Below are 26,462 nucleotides of genomic sequence, written 5' to 3' on the forward strand. Positions count from 1 at the left end.
GAGAGAAAGAGGGGAAAGAACATAAAAGGCATAGTGAACAGGTCCTACGAGGAAAGATTAAAGGGCCAGAGTCATTTAGCTTGAAAGAAAGAAGGCTAAAGGATGATTTAGCTTATACATAAGAAAACTTCTTATAAGTTGTTTTATATGGCCATAGAAGGTTAAACAAGGGGAAAATATTTAAATTGAATCAGGAGAAATTACTATAAGCCATAAGAGAAATGTGCAGTAATGCTCTCAGTATCTGAGGCAGGTGTGAACTCTTCGTCTCCTAAGGACAATATAGCAACTTCCTCATCTAGGTGACTTAAAGGTATACCTGTGTAAAGGCAGGAGACTGAGCTGAGGCTCTAATGAGCTCCCTGCAAGGTCTAGGATCCCATGGACATGTTCACGATTCACCACCCCACTCCCACAGTGTCCTTGAGTTCATTGGTGTCAGCCATATCCAAGTCAAGCACTACCAGAAAATGAGTCAGCAACCTGTGACACCTAATCTATGCAAGGCACTGGGCCAGGGGCTGAGGGAGGTAACAAGACTATGTATGGTTCTATCCTTAGGGAGTTTTTGGTCTAGTTGAGGAGAAAGGATATATATATATTTACAGTAACACAAGATGCATGATTAGTGCTAAATTGGTGTGGCACAGCCAATGTGGCTATACGTATCCAAGGGAGGAAAGCTCATCATGAGCTGGGATGGCCAAGGAAGTCTCCTGAAGAAGGTGGGGGCTAAGCTAGGCCCTAAGAAAGGAGGAGGATTACCAACAAGAAGGCCACTCCAGGTGGGAGACAGTGGGCCAGATCACTGCTGAGTGGAAGAGGGAGAGAGATGAGCAATGTTTGGAAAGAAAGACTGAGACCACACGGTGGAGGATCATGAGGGCCAGACCAAGGCATTTGTCAGTAGTTCCAAAACAGACGCCTAACCCAGTGCCTTGTGCACGGAAGCAGCTCCATAGTATTAGTGCATTAAATTCAAGCAGGAAGAAAGAGGTGCTCAGTTTTGACACCACTGGCCTGTACCTCTTCATCTATCCCTGGAGTTCACAAGTAGACTTCTGTGCTACTTACCCTTCTTGTCTCACTGTCACCCCCTTTTTTTTTTTTTTTTTTTAAGAGGCAGAGTCTTGCTCTGCTGCCCAGGCTGGAGTGCAGTGGTGCAATCATAGCTCACTGTAACCTCCAACTCCTGGGCTGAAGCAATCCTCCTGCCTTAGCCTCCCCAGTAGCTAGGACTATAGGCACTTACCACCACATCTGGCAAATTAAAAAAATTTTTTTTGTAGAAATGGGGTCTTGCTATGTTGCCCAGGCTCTTGTCTCACTTTCAGCATGAAGTGAAACGGTTTAAGCACCACCGTACTCTAAGCCACAGCCCAAGCAAGATAAGGTCTAAGGTTTAGACCCTAGGGATGTACAAGAGACTTCATTAACCTCTACATCCTTCATTTTCCTAGGATTATCCCTCTTTGGGGCTGATGACTGAGAAGCTATCCCAGAAAAACATCAATTTGATCTTTGCAGTGACTGAAAATGTAGTCAATCTCTATCAGGTGACTGTGCCTTCGGGCTTCCTGGAGTGGGCCCTGTGATGGTGGGAGCCCCAGGTAGCCAGCCTGTGCTAGCATTGGCCATAGTCCCCAATCAGGAAAGACTCTCCCCTAATCCACTCGCCAGGAGCTAAAGATTGCACTCTAGGCCTTTTTCCTGCAATCTTGAACTTACTAGGTATGTGTTGGTGTTTGTGGTGGTGGAGAGGAGGTGGTGAGGGGTGTGAGAGGTTTCCTCTACTTTTGCTCAGGGCTGAAAAACTGCTAGATATATTCCTGGCAGTGACAATTGAAATATCCCGTACCTTCCTCCAATCTTCATCTCAGGACTCTCAGTGGGATTTGGGGAGGGCTTTTGGAGACCACCACCTTCCTTCGGTAAGCTCTGGACATCTTTGTTTTCCTTTCTAGAACTATAGTGAGCTCATCCCAGGGACCACAGTCGGGGTTCTGTCCATGGATTCCAGCAATGTCCTCCAGCTCATTGTCGATGCTTATGGGGTAAGTGTCTTGTGCTGGGAATAGTCCCGCGGAGAGTCCACCTCATTTGGCTTACACAGCAGGGTTCAGATTTGTGAGTCCCAGTTGCCAGTCTACCACACGGTCTTACTGCCTTCTCTGTGTGCTCCCAGAGCCCAGGCAATGGCCCCTCTAGAAGGGATGCAGCCTTCTGAGAAGGAAGTAGCCCAGAAAGAAAGAAAGAAAGAAAGAAAGGGGATGGGGATGGGGATGGTGATTAGATGGAGAAGGAGCAGAGCCCTGGAATTGTGGGGGCAGAGTGAGGGAAAACTGGGCTCCAATAACAGGGAAAAGAGAGAGCTGAGACATGGGGAAGGTGAGGTTGATGAAACATTAGGTAGAAAATGCCACTTTCCAAGGTGACCAGTATTGGCACTCCCCTTTTGCAACATCTGTGAGGCCTGCAGGAGTGTGTAGCTGGTACATTTTACCCAGACTCACCTAGACGCAAGTGGAGATGGAAAGAGGGAGCAGGTTCCTGCGCAGGAAACAGAGCAGGAAACAGAGTCCTAGGGGTGCTCTGGCAGCTTCCAGGTCAAACCTTGGCCTCTGGCACTGCTGGGGTGAGTCCAGAACTACTTGGCAGATTTGGCTTGGGATGGAACTGGCTCTTGCCATTTCCCGTTTCCTTTCAGTTCAATTTCTTGTCTTCTTGTGCCCCTTTCTGCTCAGAAAATCCGCTCTAAAGTCGAGCTGGAAGTGCGTGACCTCCCTGAAGAGTTGTCTCTATCCTTCAATGCCACCTGCCTCAACAATGAGGTCATCCCTGGCCTCAAGTCTTGTATGGGACTCAAGATTGGAGACACGGTGAGGTGGGCTGGGCAGGGCCTTTGTCCTGGAGCCCTGTGGGCACCCAAACCCCTTTCTTCCTTTTGTAGTGACTAAAAATGGCCCTCTTCCACCAGAAAAAAATATGGGCAAGAAAAATACGTTTCCTGAAAGTCATTCCAAGTTAGATGTAATGGATCCACCAATCTTTTCCTTTGAGGCTTCTGTTGCATAAGCCATTTCTGTTACGTGAACTTCACTCTCAGGAATTTAAAAAACTTACAATTTGGTTACCTTTGTGTACGCACAGTTGATTGCAAAGGAAAATATTTCTTTACCTTCAGTCCCTCACCAGTCTCCAGCCTTCCCAAGGTAATTAATACCTTTCTTTTGTAAAATGACACAAGAAAGTAAAATCTAAAATGTAAAATGACAACATCATCTATAAATATTTATTGAGCACTGACAATGTATCAGGCATTGTTCTAGCTGCTGAGGATTTAGCAGCAAATGGAACAGGCAAAAAATACCTGTTTTCAAAAAAAAATTTTTGAAACCAGATGTTCATTTCATCACTCCAGTCTCTCCACGACTTTCCTTATTGGTCGTTTCTCCTCCGCTTCTGCCTAAGGGGAGAGGGGTTGGTGGGAGGGGAGGAAGGAGGGGAAGAAAATAGATCTTTGGATACACTGATCCTTTCTATTGATCTATCTATCTCTCAGGCACTCGTGCAAACATCCCATGTTAGAAATATTGTCCTGAAACATGCTTTATTGCATAAGCTATGAAATGTGTGGAAACTGAAGTAGATCCTGAGCTTATGATTGACCACCATGTGGGATTGTGTGGTGCAAAATAGTGCTTTGTGCATCTTGCTGATAATTATAATCAGTCCAGCTTGCTGATAATTGTAATCAGGCCAGAGCAGGGTGTTTATATGATCACAGGTTCTGTTCAGTTTGAGCTGGTCTATTTCATATGTGGAGTGAAAAAACAGCCTTTTATTATTTATTAACTGTAAACCATGTCTCTGCATCCAGCTAGATATGTCACAACGATACTATTCTAGTGCTTGTGTTTTTGCTTTGCAGACCTTCATAGAGGGAAGGCTGAGGAACTCCAGATTGCAAAAGCATAAGACACCCAATTTGGATATTCCTTGGCAGGGCAGGGAACAACTTCTTTTTTCCTCCAGAGCTGGAGTGTTAACTGGGCCCAACTGTGTCTAAATACAATCTTGCTTTCCATCCAGGTGAGCTTCAGCATTGAGGCCAAAGTGCGAGGCTGTCCCCAGGAGAAGGAGAAGTCCTTTACCATCAAGCCCGTGGGCTTCAAGGACAGCCTGATCGTCCAGGTCACCTTTGATTGTGACTGTGCCTGCCAGGCCCAAGCTGAACCTAATAGCCATCGCTGCAACAATGGCAATGGGACCTTTGAGTGTGGGGTATGCCGTTGTGGGCCTGGCTGGCTGGGATCCCAGTGTGAGTGCTCAGAGGAGGACTATCGCCCTTCCCAGCAGGACGAGTGCAGCCCCCGGGAGGGTCAGCCCGTCTGCAGCCAGCGGGGCGAGTGCCTCTGTGGTCAGTGTGTCTGCCACAGCAGTGACTTTGGCAAGATCACGGGCAAGTACTGCGAGTGTGATGACTTCTCCTGTGTCCGCTACAAGGGGGAGATGTGCTCAGGTGAGGAGAACTGCAGGGTCCCCTGTCCTGGAACCCAAACCCCCTCATATACCTGCAACCGCTGGAAACATAGGTGAAGGCCTGAGATGGGTCTTTGCAGGCAGAGGTGTAAATCAGTGGTTCCTAATCTTTTTGAGTATAAGGACCAATCCCCTTTTCAGGTTAAAAAAAAAGTTACTGATAGATGGCAATTAAATTTTTAGTATTTATAAACTTAGAAAACACATGTCAGAATATGTAGTAAGGTTAGTAATAATTTTACATGAGTTTATCTTTGTATCACAAGGGACCTGGAAAATAGTAGTATATATGCAAGACATTGGAGTGTGCTTGAACAATGTCTGGAAAATGGTGTAATGCTCTTGTTAATGTTAGCACTATTTTGTTAATCACTGTTACTACTATTGGTACTACTGTTATTTTTTGGATTCTAGATCTTTGCTATCCAATATGGTAGCCTTTAGCCACATGTGGCTATTTAAATTAACCAAAATTGAAAAACTAAAAATTCAGTTGTTCAGCTAATCAGTGGCCACATGTAGCTAGTGGCTGCTATATTGGACAGCACAGATCTAGAACATTTCAATGTGACAGAAAGTTCTCTGGGATAGCACTGCCACAGAGAGTCCCTGCTGACAGATTGGGGATTATGATTTTAAGTCCTTCTACTCAGCACGGTGCTGAGTTGTCCTTCTCATTGCAAAATTCAGTAAAACCTTGAGGCCCACTGATAATCTCAAACTAGTTTCTCCTTGCCCCAAGAACCACTCCTGGGGTACTTCCCCAGCTAGAAGTTGAACTAATGTTAATGTAGTCTTTATCCGCAGACATATTGACAACACTCTCAGAGGGCAAATAGTCTGAGTTGTTCCTGGGGCACTGAGGATGGGTTTTTACTGGGCCATAATCACTGTGGCTTAATCCCTCTTGCGACAGACACTTACAAGTTGGTTGGGACTGGGTTATGGGTGTATTGTGTGGCCAAACAGAGAGATTATAATTGTTTTCTGGGGATGACCCTTGACTCAGATTGGCTTCATTGGCATTGGGGTTCTTTTTTTTTGAGACGGAGTCTTGCTCGATCGCCAGGCTGGAGTGCAGTGGCGCGATATTGGCTCACTGCAACTTCTGCCTCCCAGTTCAAGCAATTCTCCTGCCTCAGCCTCCCAAGTAGTTGGGACTGTAGGCATGTGCCACCATGCCCAGCTAATTTTTGTATTTTTAGTAGAGATGCAGTTTCACCACATTGGCCAAGATGGTCTCGATCTCTTGACCTCGTGATCCTCCCGCCTTGGCCTCCCAAAGTGCTGGGATTATAGGCGTGAGCCACTGCGCCCGGCCAGCATTGGGGCTCTAATCAGTTGAGCTAATCCATGCAGATACTCACTTTGATACTGATATCAGCCTTTAAAAAAGCTCACTTAGAAAGGTCGATCTGTGTCATTCTAAAGCATGCCAGTAACATAAAAATGACTGCTTTTTTAATTATCTACAACATTGTTTCCTTTACTCAAGCTGTCAAAATTTTAGAGAGAGTTTGGAAGGAAGTGTCATCAGAACGATTAGGGGAGAGCAAGAGATCAGATACACACAGATGAAAGCACACAAACAACAACCATTTGAATTAGGGGGTGAGGCAGGAGTTTCACTTCATTTTACTATTTAAAGTATTTACATCTAATTCAAAGTACCAAAGGAAATGGGTAAGTTTGAAGTGGGAGACCCCTGGGAAGAAGGTTGGGGACTGAGGGAGAGAGGGTGGTCCCAGGAGAGGAATATGGCTGGACCATGGGGGCACCCCCAGTCCTCCTCCATGGCCTGATGGTTCCTGGTCTGGTGTGAGGCACTGCGGCAGGATCCCAGCCAGAGCATGTTTCTTTTGGCTGCTGCCCCACTAAAGCCACAAAACAAAGCTGACTGGGTCAGAAGCCCCGGTTCCTGCCTCTCACCAGTGCAAGAACAGCTACTTCTCAGTGCATTCCAGTCTAATCCATGAGGGAACCAGGGCAGCCATTGCCGCCTCCCTCTACCACGCCTTGCTAGGGTGTCAGATGCCCACCCAGCCTCAGGTCTAGACCCCGTGGTGCCATCATCACATCCTCCAGTGACAGATGCTCAGGGGCGCACATCATTGAGCACTTGCTCTGTGCCATCATTTGGTCCATATGAGTGAACAAGAGGTCATGCGTGATCCCTGATCTCTCCAAGCTTAAAGCCCCACTCACCATTGCCCCTTGCCAGAGCTGCTGGCTCTATGCTCCATTCTTTGCCACAAGCAGGGGCTCAGGAGGCAGGTGTGCTGTGACTCGGCCATTTCCCTAGCCCATGGCCTGTAAGCATGGCGGCTGGTTCCCTGGCCATCCCCGTTGTCCCCTCCCTACTTTGGGCCTGGTCTTCATGGTTGCTCATGATCAACATTCCTGCCTCAAACATCAAGAAGTGCATCATCCTCAAGGGAGTTTTCCACTTGCCACAGCCACAGATCAGTCAGGCACCCTCGTGAGCCAGATTCTGTGCTGTCGTGGAGTAGGATAGAGAGGCGTGAATAAGACAGTTAACCAAGGATAATTCCCAACATGAGGTTGAATCTGACAGATCCAGGAAGTGTGGGGTGCTCAGCGAATGTTATAGAGTCCATTGGAGTGAGACTGACTGGGGACAGGGGAGGCCTGGGTGGTTTCTTGGAGGAGGTGGGATGTCTGATGGATTTCAGAGGAAGGGCAGGCTCAGGACGGAGATGAGTGGAGCGAGCATCAGCCCAGAAGGTCTAGCTGTGGGGCTCATGTTCCCAATGACCTTAAGCACCTGTTCCTCCCTCCCTTTTCTGGCTTGCCTCCCTTTCTCCTCTTCCACTCTTCATTTCTTACTTTACTCCTCTGACTTTCCGATGAACCCAGGCTCAGCCTCCCTTTTGCTGGAAGGGCACCAGTCCTGTGACATTACCACACTGTGGCTTCCTTTTAAGGGCTAACCCTACCAAGGCTTGGGATCAGCCTGCTGGCTCTGACCTGTCACTTCCACTCCCAACCTCACTCCCTGGCTGGCCCATCTTGTCAAAGATCACTTTGTTTAGCCTCACAAAGGAAACACTATGGGACAAGAGTTTCTGAGGAGGCGGAGGCCTCTGAGTGCTGCCAGGCCCCTGTGGTGTCGGTCTTTCCCATCCAGGAGCCGTGGCCAAATGCAGGGTGTAGGGAAAGGCTGGGGGGCGGGCGGGGGGGCAGCACTGCTGGCTGGTGCACTCCTCCCCCAGCTGCTGTGAGGTTGGCCAATAGCAGCTCACAGCTGCCCCTTCTGTGGAGAACTGCCCTTGGCTGACAGGAGCTGTCTTGCCCATAGATGTTGGCCAATGACTGATGGAGATGGGGTTACTCAAGGCTAGACTCTTCGCCTCAGGGTGGGCCTGGCTTTGTGGTGCCATTCATGTAGGATCAGGCTGGAGGGCATCTGGCTGAGACCACATTCCTGCCAGCTCTGCCTCTTGCCATGTCCTGTTTCCCTCCCTCCTCTCTACTTCCTCAGTGAGTCCCTTAAATAAGTTCTCATCCAAGCTGTACTTCTAGGGAACCTAGCCTCGGGACACAGCCTTTCTGCTTTCCCCACCCTTCTGGCAGCCCAACATCTCTACTTTCCAGATATACTTGGCAGCTGGGGCAGCTTGGGTTATGTTCCCCATCCTTCCTGGGAAGCAGACATTTCTTTCCATGCCCAGCCCATAGTGCAGTGGCATGATCATGGCTCACTGCAGCCTTGAACTCCTGGGCTCAAGTGATCCTTCTGCCTTAGTCTCCCAAGTAGCTAGGACTACAGGCTCTTGCCATCATGCCCGGATAATTTTTTAAAAATGTATACAGATGGGATCTCGCTATGTTGCCCAGGCTAGTCTTGAACTCCTGGGCTCAAGTGATCAACCTGCCTCGGCCTCCCAGAGTGTTGAGATTACAGCCATGAGCCACCACGCTTAGCCTTTGAAGGTTTTTAAGCAGGTGAGTGGCATGATCAAGTTGACTGATACTTTAAAACAGTGGTTCTGAACTGGGAGGAAGGAGCTATTTTGTCTCCCAGGGCACATTTGGCAATGTCTGGTGATATTTTTGATTGTTACAACTGGAAAGGTGCTACTGATGTCTAGAGGGTAGAGCTCAAGGATGCTGCTAAACATCCTAAGGTACAGGACAGTCCTCCACAACAAAAAATTATCTGGCCCCAAATATTGAAAAGTACCAAGGTTGAGAAATCACATTTTACAAAGAGAATCCTGGCCACAGAGGAACTGACAATCACCTGGAGAAGGGCAGATGACTTAATTATCTGGAGACAGGACCAGGCTGAGGACAGGGCATGGAAATGTCTACAGTGAGGCCCATCCACCCTTCGCTTAAATAGTTTAGAACATTTGACTCCTAAAATGTTCCCTCCTTGAAATTTCTCATTGAGATCAAGCCTAGTTACTGGACTTTCCATAACTTCTTTCTTACTACTTTGGTCTCTTTTCTTCCTCCACTGGTCAATTTGAAGAATATTCCATTAAAATTGGCTCCATCTTCTACTGGTTAAGGCCATTTTCTCTGTAAGTTAGAGACATCTTCTGGAAAGACCATATTAGTATAAATAGGGAAAAGCATTGCTTACGACACTGCATAGAGGCTAAGCACTTGGGATCTGAAGTCACAGTGACTTCAGTTTGAGTCCTGACCCTGCCATTTATAAGGCATATGGCCTTGGGAAAGTCACTTAACCTCTCTGACCTCAAAGGGTTGTTATAAGAAATGAAAACGATAACATACTAAAGAACTTGCGGCTGGGCGTGGTGGACCAGCTGGCCGGGCCTGTAATCACAGCTCTTTTGGAGGGCAAGGCACATGGATCACCTGAGGTCAGGAGTTCAAGGCCAGGCTGGCCAACATGGTGAGACCCCATCTCTACTAAAAATACAAACATTAGCCGGGCATGGTGGTGCATGCCTGTAGTCCTAGCTACTTGGGAGGCTAAGGCAGGAGAATCACTTGAACATGGGAGGTGGAGGTTACAGTGAGTCAAGATGGCGCCACTGCACTCCAGCCTGGGTGACAGTGAGACTCTCAAAAAAAAAAAAAAAAAAAAAAAAAAAGAACTTGGCACAAGCCCACAAGCCTAGGCAATATAACAAGACTCCCGTCTGTACAAAAACAAAAATAATTAGCCAGCTGCGGTGGCACATGCCTGTAGTCCCAGCTACTCAGGAGGCTAAGGTGGGAAGATCACTTGAGCCCAGGAGTTTGAAGTTACAGTGAGCAATGATTGCACCACTGCACTGTAGCCTGGGTGATAGGGCGGGACCCTGTCTCAAAAAAAAAAAAAAAAGCAAATAAATAAAAAGAAAAAGAACTTGGCACAGTGCTTGACACACATTAAATGCCTCCTTGGTTGGTTTGGAAAATAGATACACGTTCTCTTCTCTAAATGCTTTCCAAGTCTGTTCCACTGCACTCCCAGATATGATATGATGAGGTCAGATTGAGAAGGGAACCAGGTCAAGAAAGACAGGTTGTGTTGGTGAACTTGAACTGTGCCTGTAACTTTAAATAATTAATTAATTAAAAATGTTTAATTGTGGCAAACATTTCTCCAACTGTTGAGTGCAGAGGCAGGAACCAGGATGAGTCAACAGGGGCATGGGGGAAGCCATCGGGCTACGTGAGGTCATTACTAGTGATTGTCTCTACTGCTGTTCACCTTAGGAAAATCTCTCTTTTTTTCATTTAATTTCTCTTATTTTCTGACTTCTTTTCTCTGTGGCATTCATGGGATTTGTTTAACTGCACCGGCCCTCGGCAGTCTGGGAGGTAGGGGATATTTGTTCTCTCTGCTTACTTGGCTCCGTTGGCCAACTCCATGGGCTCTCAGTGCCGTCCCTCTGCCCCTTGGATGCCCCGCCCCATCCACCCGTACATTCAGGGTGCTCTGTGTGCACTTTCCCTCTCTGCATTTGGAATAACCCCATGCCCTGGATCTCTCCTTTCCTTCTTTCCCCATGCTACAATTTTCCTGTCTTGTGTATGTGCCCTCAGAACCCTGCTTCTCATTCTGCAAGGTAACACCTAGCCGATTTGAGAGATGGAAGTGGTGGCTGCTTTGTTAGTGGGACGGGACCAGCTCTGCCAAACTGGACCCTATGTTGTTGTCTAACCCAACTGGGTGGCCACAATGACGACAATGGTAGTAGGCTTCTCAGATCAGGTAGGAGAGGTGAGCAGCCCTGTGTCAGGTCAAAGGGAGAGAGTTTTGGGGCCTGTGAGGCCTTTTGCCATCATCAAGTCACACCGTCAAGGCTACTGAGTGCCCTGTGTAGGTTCAGGGCTGTGGCTTTGTGCTGTGTCAGCCCTCAGGGCTAAAGAGCTTGCTTCTAGTTCTTACACTAGAAGGAACTAAGTCTCCTAAGCCTCCTACCCTTTCTCTTGCCTTTCTCAGAAGGGAGAGGTATTCAGAAAAGGGCAAGAGAGAGGGCAAGAGGCCCAGGAGACTTAGTTCCTCAGAATCTTTTGCTGTACGGTGGCTCCGAGCAAGTCCTGCCATACCTTGGGACCCCTAGAAAACTGTTTGTCCCTGCTGGGTAGGACTTCCCTGGGTGGTGAGCCAATTCCCTGCCAACCTGGAGGATCATTATCTGTGTGGTTGGGAGAGCAGGATGGTTGTGTGTAGCCTGCTGCCATGGGAGTGGAGCTCTTGCCAGCTGGTCCACCTTCCTGGGCTGTGTGTTTTCAGGCCATGGCCAGTGCAGCTGTGGGGACTGCCTGTGTGACTCTGACTGGACCGGCTACTACTGCAACTGTACCACACGTACTGACACCTGCATGTCCAGCAATGGGCTGCTGTGCAGCGGCCGCGGCAAGTGTGAATGTGGCAGCTGTGTCTGTATCCAGCCAGGCTCCTATGGGGACACCTGTGAGAAGTGCCCCACCTGCCCAGATGCCTGCACCTTTAAGAAGTGAGTGTGGAGTCTGGAGAGAGCCGGGAGGCTGGGAGGTAGGAGAGGATCCCCTGACTAGAATCCCCAGCTCTCCAGGTGTGTTTCTTGCTCACCAGAGCCTTAGGGAGAGGAGTCCACTCCAGCCAGATGGCTATCTCTCCTTTTGCCAAAGGCTTTGGGCAAGTTGGAATAGAGCTGACTGTGAAGGAGCCAAAGTTGAACGAGGTGGACTTCAATTGGAGAATGTCCTCTCCTAGGGTGACATCCTGAGTCCCTCTGAGCTGGGAGGAAGGCTAAACCAGTCTGAGGAACGATCCAGTGCTAATGTTCTGACTCAGTGGGAGATGTGAGGGCTGGAATTATGGAGGACACTCTGTGAAACTACTACAAACTTCCCACTTTAGGGGACAGAGGAAGCCCCATCAGCCCAAGTCCATGGCACTGCCATTCTGCGTACCACTTTAAGCAGGGCCAGATTTAAGAGTGTGCAAACTATGCAGCTGTATAGGGCCCTGTGCCTACAAGGGCCTCATGCTTGTTTTAATGCTCTGTCATCACTGTCTTGACATTCTTAGTAATCTTTGAACAAGGGAGCTGACATTTTCATTTTGCACTGGGCCCCCAAATGACAGGACTGGTTCTGACTTTATAGTTCTCAGAAATGGCATAGGGTTCACCATCCTGGCACAGCCCTGGATGGGACGGGAAGTTTAATGAAGGACCTGGGAGGCTTCTGGCTGCCAGGTGCTGCCTACAGGTGAGGGGGACACTCCCACCCCTGAACTCCACACTTGCCATTCAGGTCCCCAGGATTGTCTTACAGGCGTGTGTGTGTGTGTGTGTGTGTTTTAATGGAGGTGGAGCAGCTTTCTGAATGCATGGAGATCAGAGCTGGACTGGGATACACTTAGGCTTGCTCCTTCTTTGCCTTAATCACCGTGTCCTCTCTCCTTCAGAGAATGTGTGGAGTGTAAGAAGTTTGATCGGGGAGCCCTACATGACGAAAATACCTGCAACCGTTACTGCCGTGATGAGATTGAGTCAGTGAAAGAGCTTAGTAAGTTCAGCACATCTTAGAGTTGCACACACCCAGGTTCTAAATGTTTCTAATTCAATCCCAGAACCTATCCAACTCCCATCTGTAAAATGGAAGCGTCACTCCTACCTCAGGGAATGTTGTGCAGGCTTGAGGAACAACAGACACTTGATGTGAGCTGGTGTCTCTGAGAGTCGTCCTCCTCTCTTACTAGTGTGTGCAGCCATCCACCACTTCTGCTTCCCAGAGCCCACAGACTCAGCAAGAGCCTGCAAAGCAAAGGGAGCAAGTGCCTCCCTAAGGAAGGGAAGAGAATGTATCCCATTTTACAGATGAAAAAACTGAGGCACAGAGCTGGGAAGTGGTTGCCTGTGATAGTCATCATCTTAGCTCAGTAGGCTAGTAAGCATTTACCAAGTTCACTTAACTAAAAGTGTTATGCAGTGCCCAAGATTTTGCTTAAAGCTTTGCGGTTTGGAGGGAAACCTTCAACCTTATGGATAGGCAACCAAAAGCTTTATCTGAAGTCCTTCTGCCTCTCTGGAGCCCCTTTTGAAATAAGACAGACAGAAATACAAACAATGAGGAGAAAAAAAATCTTGCCTGCAATTATTCTTGAAGTATTCTCTGTACTTCATCTTAACTTAAAAGGAGATGATCTTTGCTGCTGTTGTCACATCTGATATAGTTATGTGGGCCAGCGAGGCATTGGGTAGTACTAGAGAGATGGCAATCTCTCCATAGATAGCAATCTCCCATGAAGGCAGAAACACATTTCAGAGAGAGCCACAGTAAGACACAGCCAGCCAGTCAGCTTCCTGGTGGGCATGTTATGGAAAAGAGTCAGTTCTCTGGGCCTTTTGGCTAATATCAGAAGTAGGGCTTGGGTGAGGTTAGCGATTTGGGGATTGAGTTTGAAGAAACAGTTTTTCCTCTGGAGGAGATTAGGCTTGCTATGATTAGTTCAGAGAGGAGAGGCTGCTGAGATGTTGAGTTATTTTTACCATCTACACTAGATGGGTATTACAAGTTAATTGATAAGTAGTTCTGTACCTCCACCTCCCCTCTACCTGTGGTATTATAGTACAGGGAAAAGAGTATGGAAATAAGCATATTAAAATAAATGCTTATTTGTAGGGAATTTTATAGCTTGTAAAAGTTATAAAGTATCTTTTATATACATTATCTTATTTTTCTGTCAATAGCCTAGTGAAGTAGAACTACAGTACTATTATTATCTTCATTTTGAGTCTCAGGAAAGTTAAGTAACTGGCCCAAGCAAGGGAATGGCAAATTAAGATAAGAACTAGATCCTGAAATCCATACTCTTTTCCCTGTATTATAATACCACTGGTTTTCTGAAGGGTTGTTGAGTTCAAGTCTGCAGGATGTGCTTTGAGACTCCTGTTCTTGTTCTGCTTCATCACTCATTTGCTGTGTGACCTGGGTACATTTGCTTAATTTCATCATGTGTCAGTTTTACTCATCTGGTTTCATCAGTATGGGGCATAGTGCAGCTAGTGGAGGGTAACCCCTAGTATCTTCGGCAGAATAACAGACTTTAGAATTAAAAGAGATGAAGTCTACAAAACATGGTGGGAGTCAGAGAAGAGAGGATAGCTCTGGGGAGGTATACTGGATCAGAAACAGAAATGGAAGAAATAGAACAGCTGCATAAGCAAACTATTAAGAATCACTAAGCAAGCAGAGAAAGGAAAGAGAGGGAAGAGTACACCTACTATATGTTAGGCACTGTTCACTTTATGCTGTTTAGTTTACCGACCTTGTGAGGTGGGGGTATCATTTTCTTTTTATAGATGAAGAAAGACTTGATGAGGTCAGGTAACTTACCCAAGATCACACAACGGGTAGGTAGTGAAGCCAGGATTTGAATTAAATTGTGTAATACTGTTATATCATGTCCCTTTCAGAGGAAGGATTAGGAACCAAAAAGGGCCTGTGCAGTACCAAATACATCAGTGAGGGTCAGTGAGTGGCAACTGCCAGACACAACAGCCACCTTGAATCTAGGCATCGTGCACATGAGGCACAGGGTTTCCTGTCACATACCTTCCCAGAAGTCCTGTGATAGGGGTTTGGAGTGGCCCCATCTTCCAGTAGTTGTCTCACTTTTTATTCCTCCATTTTCCCTACTCCCAGAGGACACTGGCAAGGATGCAGTGAATTGTACCTATAAGAATGAGGATGACTGTGTCGTCAGATTCCAGTACTATGAAGATTCTAGTGGAAAGTCCATCCTGTATGTGGTAGAAGAGCCAGGTGAGTGAACCCTGAGGGCTCCCGGCCCTGCCCCAGGAGGGAGAGGGAGAACCATGTTAGGCAGGAATCTACTCATTGAAGCTGTTAAGCAAAACAGGTTAAGCCTGCAAGTGATAAGTTAGGGGCCAGGTGTGGTGGCTCACACCTGTAATCCCAGCAGTTTGGAAGCCCGAAGTGGGTGGATCGTCTGAGGTCAGGAGTTCAATACCGGCCTTGCCAACATGGTGAAACTCTGTCTCTACTAAAAATACAAAAACATTAGCCGGGCATGATGGTGCATTCCTGTAATTCCAGCTCCTTGGGAGGCTGAGGCAGGAGACTCACTTGAACCTGGGAGGCGGAGGTTGCAGTGAGCTGAGATCGCGCCACTGCACTCCAGCTTGGGCAACAGCGTGAGACTCTGTCTCAAAAAAACAAACAAACAACAACAACAAAAAAAAAAACGATAAGTTAGGGACTGTCATCTGGGTGAAGGGCATTTATAAACACAAATATTATCAAGAAAGTGACTTGTTAATTGAGGAGACAGGAAAATCAGAAAGCAGGTAAGGAGAAGAAGATAGATATGGATCTCATTAATGGACAAAATATATCACGCATTTTTTTGAGGCAATGTCAAGAAATAAAGAATTTAAATTTTAGGACTTTACAGCACATGGCATCTGCACTATTAAAATTGAGATGGTTGCCAAGAGCAACTTGACTGTGTTTCAGAGGAAGGCCTGATGGTTAGAGGTGTTACCTTTCCAAGTTTACCGCAAGATGTAGGGATGGGTTTGAGGCACTAAGGCAAGGCTGCCCTGAACACTGAAAGGACAGTGCCTTCTGGGAGCAGGAGGAATCCATCCCATCATACACAGACCAGCCACAGGTTTGTCACCATCCAATGCTGTCGATTGCTTGCTTCCCTTTAACACCTTTATGGCCTTTGTTCTCCTTAAACAACAGATTAAGATGAATTATTAGAAAACATTTTTGAGTATTCACAGCCAGTAGTATTCACTTCCTCCACATTAGGAGAACAGACCCCAGATCCATAGACCCAAGTTTCCTATCTTTTTTTTTTTGAGATAGGGTCTCATTTTGTTGCCCAGGTTGGAGTGCAGTGATGCGACCTTGGCTCACTGCAGTCTCAACCTCTTCAGCTCACACAATCCTCCCATCCCAGCCTCCCTGGGACTACAGATGTACACTACCACACCTGGCTACTTTTTAATTTTAATTTTTTTATAGAGATGAAGTCTCACTATGTTGCCCTGGCTAGTCTCAAACTCCGGGACTCAAGTGATCCCCCTGCCTCAGCCCCTCAAAGTGTTGGGATTACAGGTGTGAGCCAACACACAGGGCCAACATTTCCTATGTTGTTGCTCTGGAATTCTAGGCTCTGCCTCCCTGCTCATCTTCCAACTCCAATCATTTCCTGGCTTTGAGTAGAATGTTGCAGCTGGGGCCTCAGACAATGGGGGAGATCATTCTCTTTCTCTTCCCCAACTCATGCTCTTGCAGATGCTCTCTTTGAAGGCCTAAGCCACTATAGGGCAGTAAAGACAATACTGCCAAAAGTTTTGGCATTGGCCAAATGGAATTTAACCACATGGAATGGGCTCTTGAGCTGGGCTCTTATCACTCCCAGATGGGGTCACCAAATAAAATACACTAGGTCCCATGCAGTATTTGGTACACAATGATAGTAAAAAATAATCATTTATCTGAAATTCAAATTTGTCTTGGCTTCCTGCTTTTTTTGTTTGTTTCGTTTTTGTTTTTGTTTTTGTTTTGAGACAGAGTCTTGCTCTGTTGCCCAGGGCGGAGTACACCGGCGTGATCTTGGCTCCCTGCAATCTCTGCCTCCCGGGTTCAAGCAATTCTCCTACCTCAGCCTCCCGAGTAGCTGGGATTACAGGCGCCCACCACCACACCTGACTAACTTTTGTATTTTTAGTAGAGACAGTGTTTCACCATGTTGGCCAGGCTGGTCTTGAACTCCTGACTTCAAATGATCTGGCTGCCTTGGCCTCCTGAAGTGCTGGGATTCCAGGTGTGAGCCACTGCACCTGGCCAAGCATCCTGTGTTCTTGTTTGCTGAATCTGCCAACCCTACCCAGACTTCTCTGACCTTGGGTCATTTGCCATTGGTCCACCGCTGTGGCCGGAAGGGCTCTCCAGAGGTCGCCTGATCTTGCCTTCTGCTTCCAGGAAACCCACCCCAAACTCCTTTCAGGACACATGGTTAACAGATTGTTTTCCCCTAAAGACCTCCTGGCACCCCACCTGCCCTGCCCTTACTAATGTGCAGAATTAAAGAGATTTTACTTTGATAATTGAGGGTCAGCCCTACCCAAATCTTCCAGAGAATCCATAATTGTTTTTCCCAGAACTGGGGCCCTTCACTCTTGGGAACTTGAACACTGGAACCTCACAGCCTCTCTCCAGGCACTCATTTAATTATAGACAGGTTGTAATTTGGCGGGTTGGGAGATAGCCAGCTTGAGTTATGGTGGTGGTTGTTTTTGTGGTGTGTGTGGTGAGCATTGGGTATATGTTTGGAGAAGAAGGTGGGAGACAGTGTGGAAAGTGGGTGTGACTTCCTCTCCAGGCTCATTAGCACCCTCATATATAAACACCTGGTTTCATAACACTTGAGGTTACTGGAATAAGATCACCTATTAGATACCTGACATTTGTGGGAAGCAGAGCTCTGCAGAGTATACTCAGCCTGACCCCCAGAGGGGTGACATGCCTCTGTTTTAGTTGTTGACTGGGGTTGAACAGGAAGTCAGCTTTCAATAGGGTTATGATTTTAGATGACTAAGTATTTTGGGAAAGAACCCAAAATATTGTCTTGGCTGGCAGGTCCTGGTCTCTAAGAGTGCAAAAAATGTCATTAGGTTCACAGCCCTCAGGAATGTAAACATCTGAACCAGGGTAACAGACACAAATACTTACAGTGGCTAAGGAAGCAAATAAGTTAGTGAAAACAGCTGGGTGTAAGAAGATCAGTTACAACGGTAGCTGATATTTACTGAGCACTTACTGTGTGCCAGGCATTGTTCTGAGTTTTTAAGATATATTTAATTTAATTATTCCTCATAACAAGTTTCTTTTAAAGTCAGTGCTATTACTATCTTCATTTTAAAGATGGAGAAACAGGAAACAGACATTCAGAAAGGTTAAGTAATTTTCCAAAGATCATGTATAAAAGTTAAGTGATAAGTCAGGATTCAAACCCAGGGAGTCTGGCTCTAATGTCCACAGGAGCACAGACACACCAACAAGTCACACTGCCTTCCTCTAGGAGAGACAAGGGAGAGTGGTGGGGATTCTGGTAAACTAGAAAACATGCGTTCCAACTAAAAGGAGCAGCTCCTCCTCAGCTCTAGCTAGCTGCTGCCCTGCAGGAATATAGGAATCTCTCTCTTTCTGTATTTCTCTCTTTCTTTCTTTTGAGATAGTCTCTCCCTCTGTCATCCAGGCTGGAGAGCAGTGGCACGATCATGGCTTACTATGACCTTGACCTCCCAGGCTCAAACGATCCTCCCACCTCAGCCTCCTGAGTAGCTGGGACTACAGGCATATGCCACAATGCCTGGCTAACTAAAAAAAACTATTTTGTAGAGGTAGGGCCTCACTATGTTGCCCAGGCTGGTCTTGAACTTCTGGACTCAAGCTATCCTCCTGCCTCGGCCTCCCAAGTGCTGGCATTATAGGCATGAGCCACTGTGCCTGGCCTGGATTTTCTTTTTAAAGAGACTAATATGAAATTTTAGGGGGAGAATCTCCTGATTATTCAATATTGCCAATAAAATCAATTTTTTATTTCTTATTTTTTTTTTGGAATGGAGTTTTGCTCTGTTACCCAGGCTGGAGTGCAATGGTGTGATCTCGGTTCACTGCAACCTCTACCTCCCAGGTTCAAGTGATTCTGTGCTTCAGCCTCCCAAGTAGCTGGGATTACAGGTGCTCGCCACCATGCTAGGCTAATTTTTGTAGTTTTAGTAGAGATGGGGTTTCACCATGTTGGCCAGGCTGGTCTCAAACTCCTGACCTCAGGTGCTCTGCCCACCTTGGCCTCCCAAAGTGCTGGGATTACAGGTGTGAGCCACCACACCTGGCTTTTTATTTTTAAATTTTTAAAAAACTTTTATTTTTGCTTTAGGGGTACATGTGTGGGTTTGTTCTGTAGATAAATTGTGAGTCATGGGGGTCTGGTGTACCTATTATTTCATCACCCAGGTAATAAGCATAGTGACTCATAGGTAGTTTTTCGATCCCCACCTCCTCCCCGCGTCCACCCTCAAGTAGGTCCCAGTGTCTGTTGTTCTCTTCTTTGTGTTTAATTTTTAAAATAAACACTTGGGTGAACCCCCACACAAAGGTGTGGCTGGGTTCTGTCTAGGGGTTACCAAGTCTAGACTTCTGATTTGAGCCACTCAGCACAGATTATTGCTGTCCTAATGATTGTCTCCTTAAAAAAATTAATTTTTGAAAACTGTCCTATTTCCTTCAAGGATCTTATTTACTTTGTCAAGAACACCTTATTCATAGCCAGTTCAAGTGACTCCTGCTTCATTCACAACCACCCTGCTCTGTGCTTCTTCCTCACAGAGTGTCCCAAGGGCCCTGACATCCTGGTGGTCCTGCTCTCAGTGATGGGGGCCATTCTGCTCATCGGCCTTGCCGCTCTGCTCATCTGGAAGCTCCTCATCACCATCCACGACCGAAAAGAGTTCGCTAAATTTGAGGAAGAACGCGCCAGAGCAAAATGGGACACAGTAAGAGACATGGCTGGGCATTTTCTAAAAAGTCATTGGTCTGAGACCCTTAAGTGGAAGCAGCAGATGCTTTGGGTGGTCATGTTCAGCCAGTACCATCGTCTTTCCGTTATCCTCTGTTCTGGAAACTGGGAGAGATGGTCTCACTAGCCCCTTGTCCTTCAGCTTCCTTCAGGTGCTTAGAAATAGTGGCAGGATGTCATTCCACCTCATTCTCTTCTTTCTCAAATAAAAGGTTACTTCCAGGCCGGGCCTGGTGGCTCGTGCCTGTAATCCCAGCACTTTGAGAGGCCAAGGTGGGCAGATCACTTGAGCTCAGGAGTTCGAGACCAGCCTGGGCAACATGGTGAAACCCCGTCTCTATTAATAATATAAAAATTAGCCAGGTGTGGTGGTGCATGCCTGTAATCCCAGCTATTCGGGAGGCTGAAGCAGGAGGATTGCTTGAACCCAGTAGGTAGAGGTTGTAGTGAGCTGAGATTGCACCCTGCTCTGGGTGACAGAGCAGGACTCGGTCTCAAAAAAAAAAAAAAATAAATAAATAAAATAAAAGGTTACTTCCAAATCAGACTCCACTCTTTTATCCTGATTTATTCCAATTAAATAAGCATTTACTGAGAACTTTCTGTATACTTAATCTTACTCTATTCTCTTTTGGCTCTTCTTTCACATTTCAACTTTTTTCCTGGACCCTCCAAATGGCTATTTGACTCCCCAAATGTCCAGAGTTAGGCTGCAAGTTTGTTCCCATTTGATGTTGACCCCAGAGCTTTATACTCAAGGGTCCCAAGAAACTGAGATGTTTCCGTTAGAACAGTGTGGAACATCCTGTACCTATGAGGCCCACAGGAATGTTTCTCTTTTTTTTTTGGAGACAGAGTCTTGCTGTGTCACCCAGGCTTGAGTGCAGGGATCTTGGGTCATTGCAACCTCGGCCTCCCGGGTTCAAGCAATTCTCCTGCCTCAGCCTCCCAAGTAACTGGGATTACAGGCGCCAGCCACTGCGCCCAGCTATTTTTTTGTATTTTTAGTAGAGACGGGGTTTCACCATGTTGGCCAGGCTGGTCTTGAACGCCTGACCTCGTGATCACCCACCTCGGCCTCCCAAAGTGCTAGGATTCCAGGCATGAGCCACTGCACCTGGCCAAGAATGTGTTTCTTGAAGCTACCATTAAGGACTACTAGACCTTATAGGATTTGTTACTTTCTGTTGGAAAATAGTTTGGGAAACCTAGTGAGGGTCTTACTTTTTCCTGATAACATGACAGTTTGTGGATAGTGCTTTCTCTTTCTCTCCCCTCCTCTCCCCTTCCCTCCCCTCTCGTCCCCTCCCCTTCCTTTTACCTTTCCTCCCCTCCCCTTCCCTTCCTCCCCTCCTGTCCTTTTCTTTCCCTTCCCTTCCCTCCTTCCTTCTTTTTTTGAGACAGGGTCTCGCTCTGTCACCCATGCTGGAGGGCAGTGGTGCCATCATGGCTCAATGCAGCCTCGATCTCCTGGGCTCAAGTGATCCTCCCACCTCACCCTCCCAAGTAGCCAGGACTACAGGCACACATCACCGAGCCAGCTAATTTTTGTATTTTTTTCCCAAGGTCTCACTCTGTTACCCAGGCTAGTCTAGAACTCCTGGGCTCAAGTGATCTTCCTTCCTTGGCCCCTAAAAGTGCTGGGATTATAGGCATAAACGACCATGGCTGGCCATGGTTAGTGCTTGGCCAGATTAGATGAAAACAAATTAATAATTATTTGAGCAAAAGCTTTCCTCTGTGTTCTGAATTCCACCTGATACATTTCTGTCCCTTGTCCACATCTCCTATCACTGTCACAGGGAATGGAAAATAGGAGAAGGGCAAAAGAGAGGGGGACACAGGGGTGAAATAGGAGAGGTTCTATCCCTGAATGCTGTGGGATCACTGAAGAGTGATAGGCTGAATTTAGCTCCTTAGAAATAGTGGCAGGGAACAGGTGTGGTGGCTCATGCCTGTAATTCCAGCACTTTGGAAGGCTGAGGCAGGGGGATCACTTGAGCTCAGGAGTTTGAGACCAGCCTGGGCAACATGATGAAACCCCATCTCTACAAAAAAATGCAAAAATTAGCCAGACATGGTGGTGTGTGCCTGTAGTCCCAGCTACTTGGGAGGCTGAGGTGGGAGGATGTCTTGAGTCAGGGGAGGTGGAGGCTTCAGTTAGCCGAGATTGTGCCACTGCACTCCAGCCTGGGCAACAAAATAAGACCCTGTCTGAAAAAAAAAAAAAAAAGAAATGGTGGCAGGATGGCATTCTACCTCATCTCCTCCTGTTATTTCCTATCAATTCCCATGCCAAGAACTAAAGTGTGAGCAAAATGAACGTTATTCTGTTTCATTGATGGTGTATTCCAGAGAACGGTGCCTTGGGAAAACTTCTGAGATGAATTTGAAACATTAAGGGTAGGGAAGGACTGAGGAAGTCACTGTAAGATGCTTTTCTGTTTCCTCCACAGGCCAACAACCCACTGTATAAAGAGGCCACATCTACCTTCACCAATATCACGTACCGGGGCACTTAATGATAAGCAGTCATCCTCAGATCATTATCAGCCTGTGCCACGATTGCAGGAATCTCTGCCATCATGTTTACAGAGGACAGTATTTGTGGGGAGGGATTTGTGGGATGGGTTGGGAGAATGTCAGTATGTGGAAGTGTGGGTCTGTGTGTGTGTGTGTGGGTCTGTGTGTGTATGTGTGTGGGAGTGTGTAATTTAAAATTGTGATGTGTCCTGATAAGCTGAGCTCCTTAGCCTTTGTCCCAGAATGCCTCCTGCAGGGATTCTTCCTGCTTAGCTTTAGGGTGACTATGGAGCTGAGCAGGTGTTCTTCATTACCTCAGTGAGAAGCCAGCTTTCCTCATCAGGCCATTGTCCCTGAAGAGAAGGGCAGGGCTGAGGCCCTCATTCCAGAGGAAGGGATGCCAAGCCTTGGCTCTACCCTGAGTTCATAAGTTTATGGTTCTCAGGCCTGACTCTCAGCAGCTATGGTAGGAACTGCTGGGCTTGGCAGCCCGGATCATCTGTACCTCTGCCTCCTTTCCCCTCCCTCAGGCCGAAGGAGGAGTCAGGGAGAGCTGAACTATCAGAGCTGCCTGTGCCTTTTGCCATCCCCTCAACTCAGCTATGGTTCTCTCGCAAGGGAAGTCCTTGCAAGCTAATTCTTTGACCTGTTGGGAGTGAGGATGTCTGGGCCACTCGGGTCATTCATGGCCTGGGGGATGTACCAGCATCTCCCAGTTCATAATCACAACCCTTCAGATTTGCCTTATTGGCAGCTCTACTCTGGAGGTTTGTTTAGAAGAAGTGTGTCACCCTTAGGCCAGCACCATCTCTTCACCTCCTAATTCCACACCCTCACTGCTGTAGACATTTGCTATGAGCTGGGGATGTCTCTCATGACCAAATGCTTTTCCTCAAAGGGAGAGAGTGCTATTGTAGAGCCAGAGGTCTGACCCTACACTTCCGGCCTCCTGTCCCTCATCCATAGCACCTCCACATACCTGGCCCTGTGCCTTGGTGTGCTGTATCCATCCATGGGGCTGATTGTATTCACCTTCTACCTCTTGGCTGCCTTGTGAAGGAATTATTCCCATGAGTTGGCTGGGAATAAGTGCCAGGATGGAATGATGGGTCAGTTGTATCAGCATGTGTGGCCTGTTCTTCTATGGGTTGGACAACCTCATTTTAACTGAGTCTTTAGTCTGAGAGACCACAGTGCAATTTTATTTTATTTTTCTCATGATGAGGTTTTCTTAACTTAAAAGAACATGTATATAAACATGCTTGCGTTATATTTGTAAATTTATATGATGGCAAAGAAGGAGAGCATAGGAAACCACTCAGACTTGGGCAGGGTACAGACACTCCCACTTGGCATCATTCACAGCAAGTCACTGGCCAGTGGCTGGATCTGTGAGGGGCTCTCATGATAGAAAGCTATGGGGATAGATGTATGGACACATTGGACCTTTCCTGAGGAAGAGGGACTATTCTTTTGTCCCAGAAAAGCAGTGGCTCCATTGGTATTAACATATATCCAACATTAAAAGCCACCACCAAATGCCCAAGAAAAAAAGAAAGACTTATCAACAGTTGTTCCATGAACAGAAAACTGGAGTTCTGGCCTCAGTGTTACAGCTAAATAATCTTTGACTCTAATTAAGGCAAGTCACTTTCTTCTTCTTAAGGCTGTTTTCTAGTTTGAGAAATGATGGGTTTTTAGCAGCCAGTCTTGAAGGTCTCTTTCAGTATCAACATTCTAAGATTCTGGGACTTACTGTGGCATCAAATGTGCGGTTAAGATTCTGTGGGATATTGATACTGTTTGTGTTTTTAGTTGGGAGATCTGAGAGACCTGGCTTTGGCAAGAGCAGATGTCATTCCATATCACCTTTCTCAATGAAAGTCTCATTCTATCCTCTCTCCAAACCCCTTTTCCAACATTTGTTAGTAGTTACATCTCTCCCGATGTAGCACTTAAGCTTCATTTAGTTATTATTTCTTTCTTCACTTTGCACACATTTGCATCCACATATTAGGGAAGAGGAATCCATAAGTAGCTGAAATATCTATTCTGTATTATTGTGTTAACATTGAGAATAAGCCTTGGAATTAGATATGGGGCAATGACTGAGCCCTGTCTCACCCATGGATTACTCCTTACTGTAGGGAATGGGAATATGGTAGAGGGATAAATAGGGGACGGGGAGGGATAGTCATGGATCCAAGAAGTCCTTAGAAATAGTGGCAGGGAACAGGTGTGGCGGCTCACGCCTATAATTATAACCTTCAGCTACTAAGACAGGTGTGGTGGCTCATGCCTGTAATTATAATCTTCAGTTACTAAGACAGAGTCCATGAGAGTGTTAATGGGATATTTTCTTTAGATAAGATGTTTTATATGAAGAAACTGTATCAAAGGGGGAAGAAAATGTATTTAACGGGTGAATCAAATCAGGAATCTTGTCTGAGCTACTGGAATGAAGTTCACAGGTCTTGAAGACCAATACTATTTGTCAATATGTGGGGATAACCTGTAGCTGCATTCATGAGGTAGCAAATAGCAGTTTTGGCCTGTGGGGTGAACAGCTAAACAGTGTTCTGGCATCAGATAACACGGCACAAAGGGATTGTGTCTAGCTCTTTTGGAGAAAATTTATGTCCAGTCTCAAGGTCTGTGGACAATAATGGGAAACTGAATATTCCTGACAAGTTGCCATATTAGGAGTCAGTTCTTTACTTCTCTGATATTCCCAGGTCATCCATTATTATCATTATTATTATTGTTATTATTTTTAATTTGAGATGAAGCCTCACTCTTGTCGCCCAGGCTGGAATGCAATGGCAAGATCTCAGCTCACTGCAACCTCTGCCTTTCGGGTTCAAGCCATTCTCCTGCCTCAGCCTCCCCAGTAGCTGGGATTACAGGCACCTGACACCACACCGGGCTAATTTTTGTATTTTTAGTAGAGACGGGGTTTCACCATGTTGGCCAGGCTGGTCTCAAACTCCTGACCTCAGGTGATCCGCCCTCCGCCGCCTCCCAAAGTGCTGGGATTACAGGCGTGAGCCACCATGCCCGGCCAGTCATCCGTGATTTTAACGTGGGGGTCCAAAGGCCTCTTTTTGTTGTTAAGTTTTCCTGGTTGAAATTTCTTTTCTTTTCTTTTTTTTTTTTGAGACAGAGTCTTGCTCTATCGCCCAGGCTGGAGTGCAGTGGCGCGATCTCGGCTCACTGCAAGCTCCGCCTCCCGGGTTCATGCCATTCTCCTGCCTCAGCCTCCCGTGTAGCTGGGACTACAAGCGCCTGCCACCATGCCCGGCTAATTTCTTTCTGTATTTTTAGTAGAGACGGGGTTTCACGGTGTTAACCAGGATGGTCTCGATCTCCTGATCTCGTGATCTGTCCGCCTCGGCCTCCCAAAGTGCTGGGATTACAGGCGTGAGGCACCGCGCCCGGCTGTGGTTGAAGTTTCTTAAGTGCCTTCCTGGCTTCCTAACCACCTTCTTTGTTTGGGTTCGTGCAACAGTAAATTAAATGTACTTTCCAAAAAGAATTGGCCTAAAGCTGCCCAGTGCTTCCTGTGTTGTTATTTCTGTTTCCTTTGGATGAAAAGAATAGGTGTAATTGACTCAGAAATGATTATTTTAGAACAAGCATGTTTCCAAATGTAACAGAATGATGACTACTATGGGTACTGAAGCTAGCTTCAGAATCCAGAGCTTCTCTTTAGATTTTTTTTTTTTTTTTTTGAGATGGAGTCTTGCTCTGTTGCCCAGGCTGGAATGCAGTGAGCGTGATCTCGGCTCACTGCATCTTCTGCCTCCTGGGCTCAAGAGATTCTCCTGCCTCAGCCTCCCGAGTGGCTGGGATTACAGGCGCCCACCACCATGCCTGGCAAATTTTTGTATTTTTATGTATTTATTTTTGAGATGGAGTCTCGCTCTGTTGCCCAGGCTGGAGTGCAGTGGTGTGATCCCTGCTCACTGCAACATCTGCCTCCGGGGCTCAAGCGATTCTCCTGCCTCAGCCTCCCAAGTAGCTGGGATTACAGGTGTGCATCACCACATCCGGCTAATTTTTGTATTTTTAGTAGAGACAGGGTTTCACTATGTTGGCCAGGCTGGTCACGAACACCTGACCTCAACTGATCCACTGGCCTCAGCTTCCCAAAGTGCTGGAATTATAGGTGTGAGCCACCAGGCCTGGCCCTCTGCAGATTTAATATTTTTTAAATGAGTAGGTTATTACTGTTCTAAGAGTTTGAGTTTTTTTTTTAATTGGGTATTATTTAGGAACTTGTGCAACCTCAAAAGATCAGACTGCAAGTGTAGCCTAGATTTTGTTTGTAGGAAGCATAAATGGATAAAATAACAGC

At 46.7% G+C, this 26,462-nt stretch overlaps 1 protein-coding gene across 4 annotated transcripts in view; it reads left to right on the top strand.

Moving 5' to 3' along the window:
- ITGB3 (integrin subunit beta 3) overlaps nt 1-26,462 on the top strand; it is a 69,249-nt gene that overhangs the window by 34,296 nt on the left and 8,491 nt on the right. For 2 of the 4 annotated variants that reach the window (XM_054458902.2, XM_063656816.1), the window contains exons 7-14: nt 1,461-1,556; nt 1,965-2,054; nt 2,745-2,879; nt 4,093-4,522; nt 11,267-11,489; nt 12,428-12,528; nt 14,668-14,787; nt 19,393-20,129. In XM_054458902.2, the coding sequence (XP_054314877.1) occupies nt 1,461-1,556; nt 1,965-2,054; nt 2,745-2,879; nt 4,093-4,522; nt 11,267-11,489; nt 12,428-12,528; nt 14,668-14,787; nt 19,393-19,709 (1,512 nt within the window). In that variant the 3' untranslated portion in view covers nt 19,710-20,129. Of the gene's footprint in view, nt 1-1,460; nt 1,557-1,964; nt 2,055-2,744; nt 2,880-4,092; nt 4,523-11,266; nt 11,490-12,427; nt 12,529-14,667; nt 14,788-19,392; nt 20,130-22,038; nt 25,651-26,462 lie in introns of those variants that run through there. The other 2 variants (XM_054458903.2, XM_054458904.2) reach the window with 2 other exon arrangements.

The sequence above is a fragment of the Pongo pygmaeus genome, chromosome 19, assembly GCF_028885625.2.
Source record: "Pongo pygmaeus isolate AG05252 chromosome 19, NHGRI_mPonPyg2-v2.0_pri, whole genome shotgun sequence".
Taxonomy (NCBI): domain Eukaryota; kingdom Metazoa; phylum Chordata; class Mammalia; order Primates; family Hominidae; genus Pongo; species Pongo pygmaeus.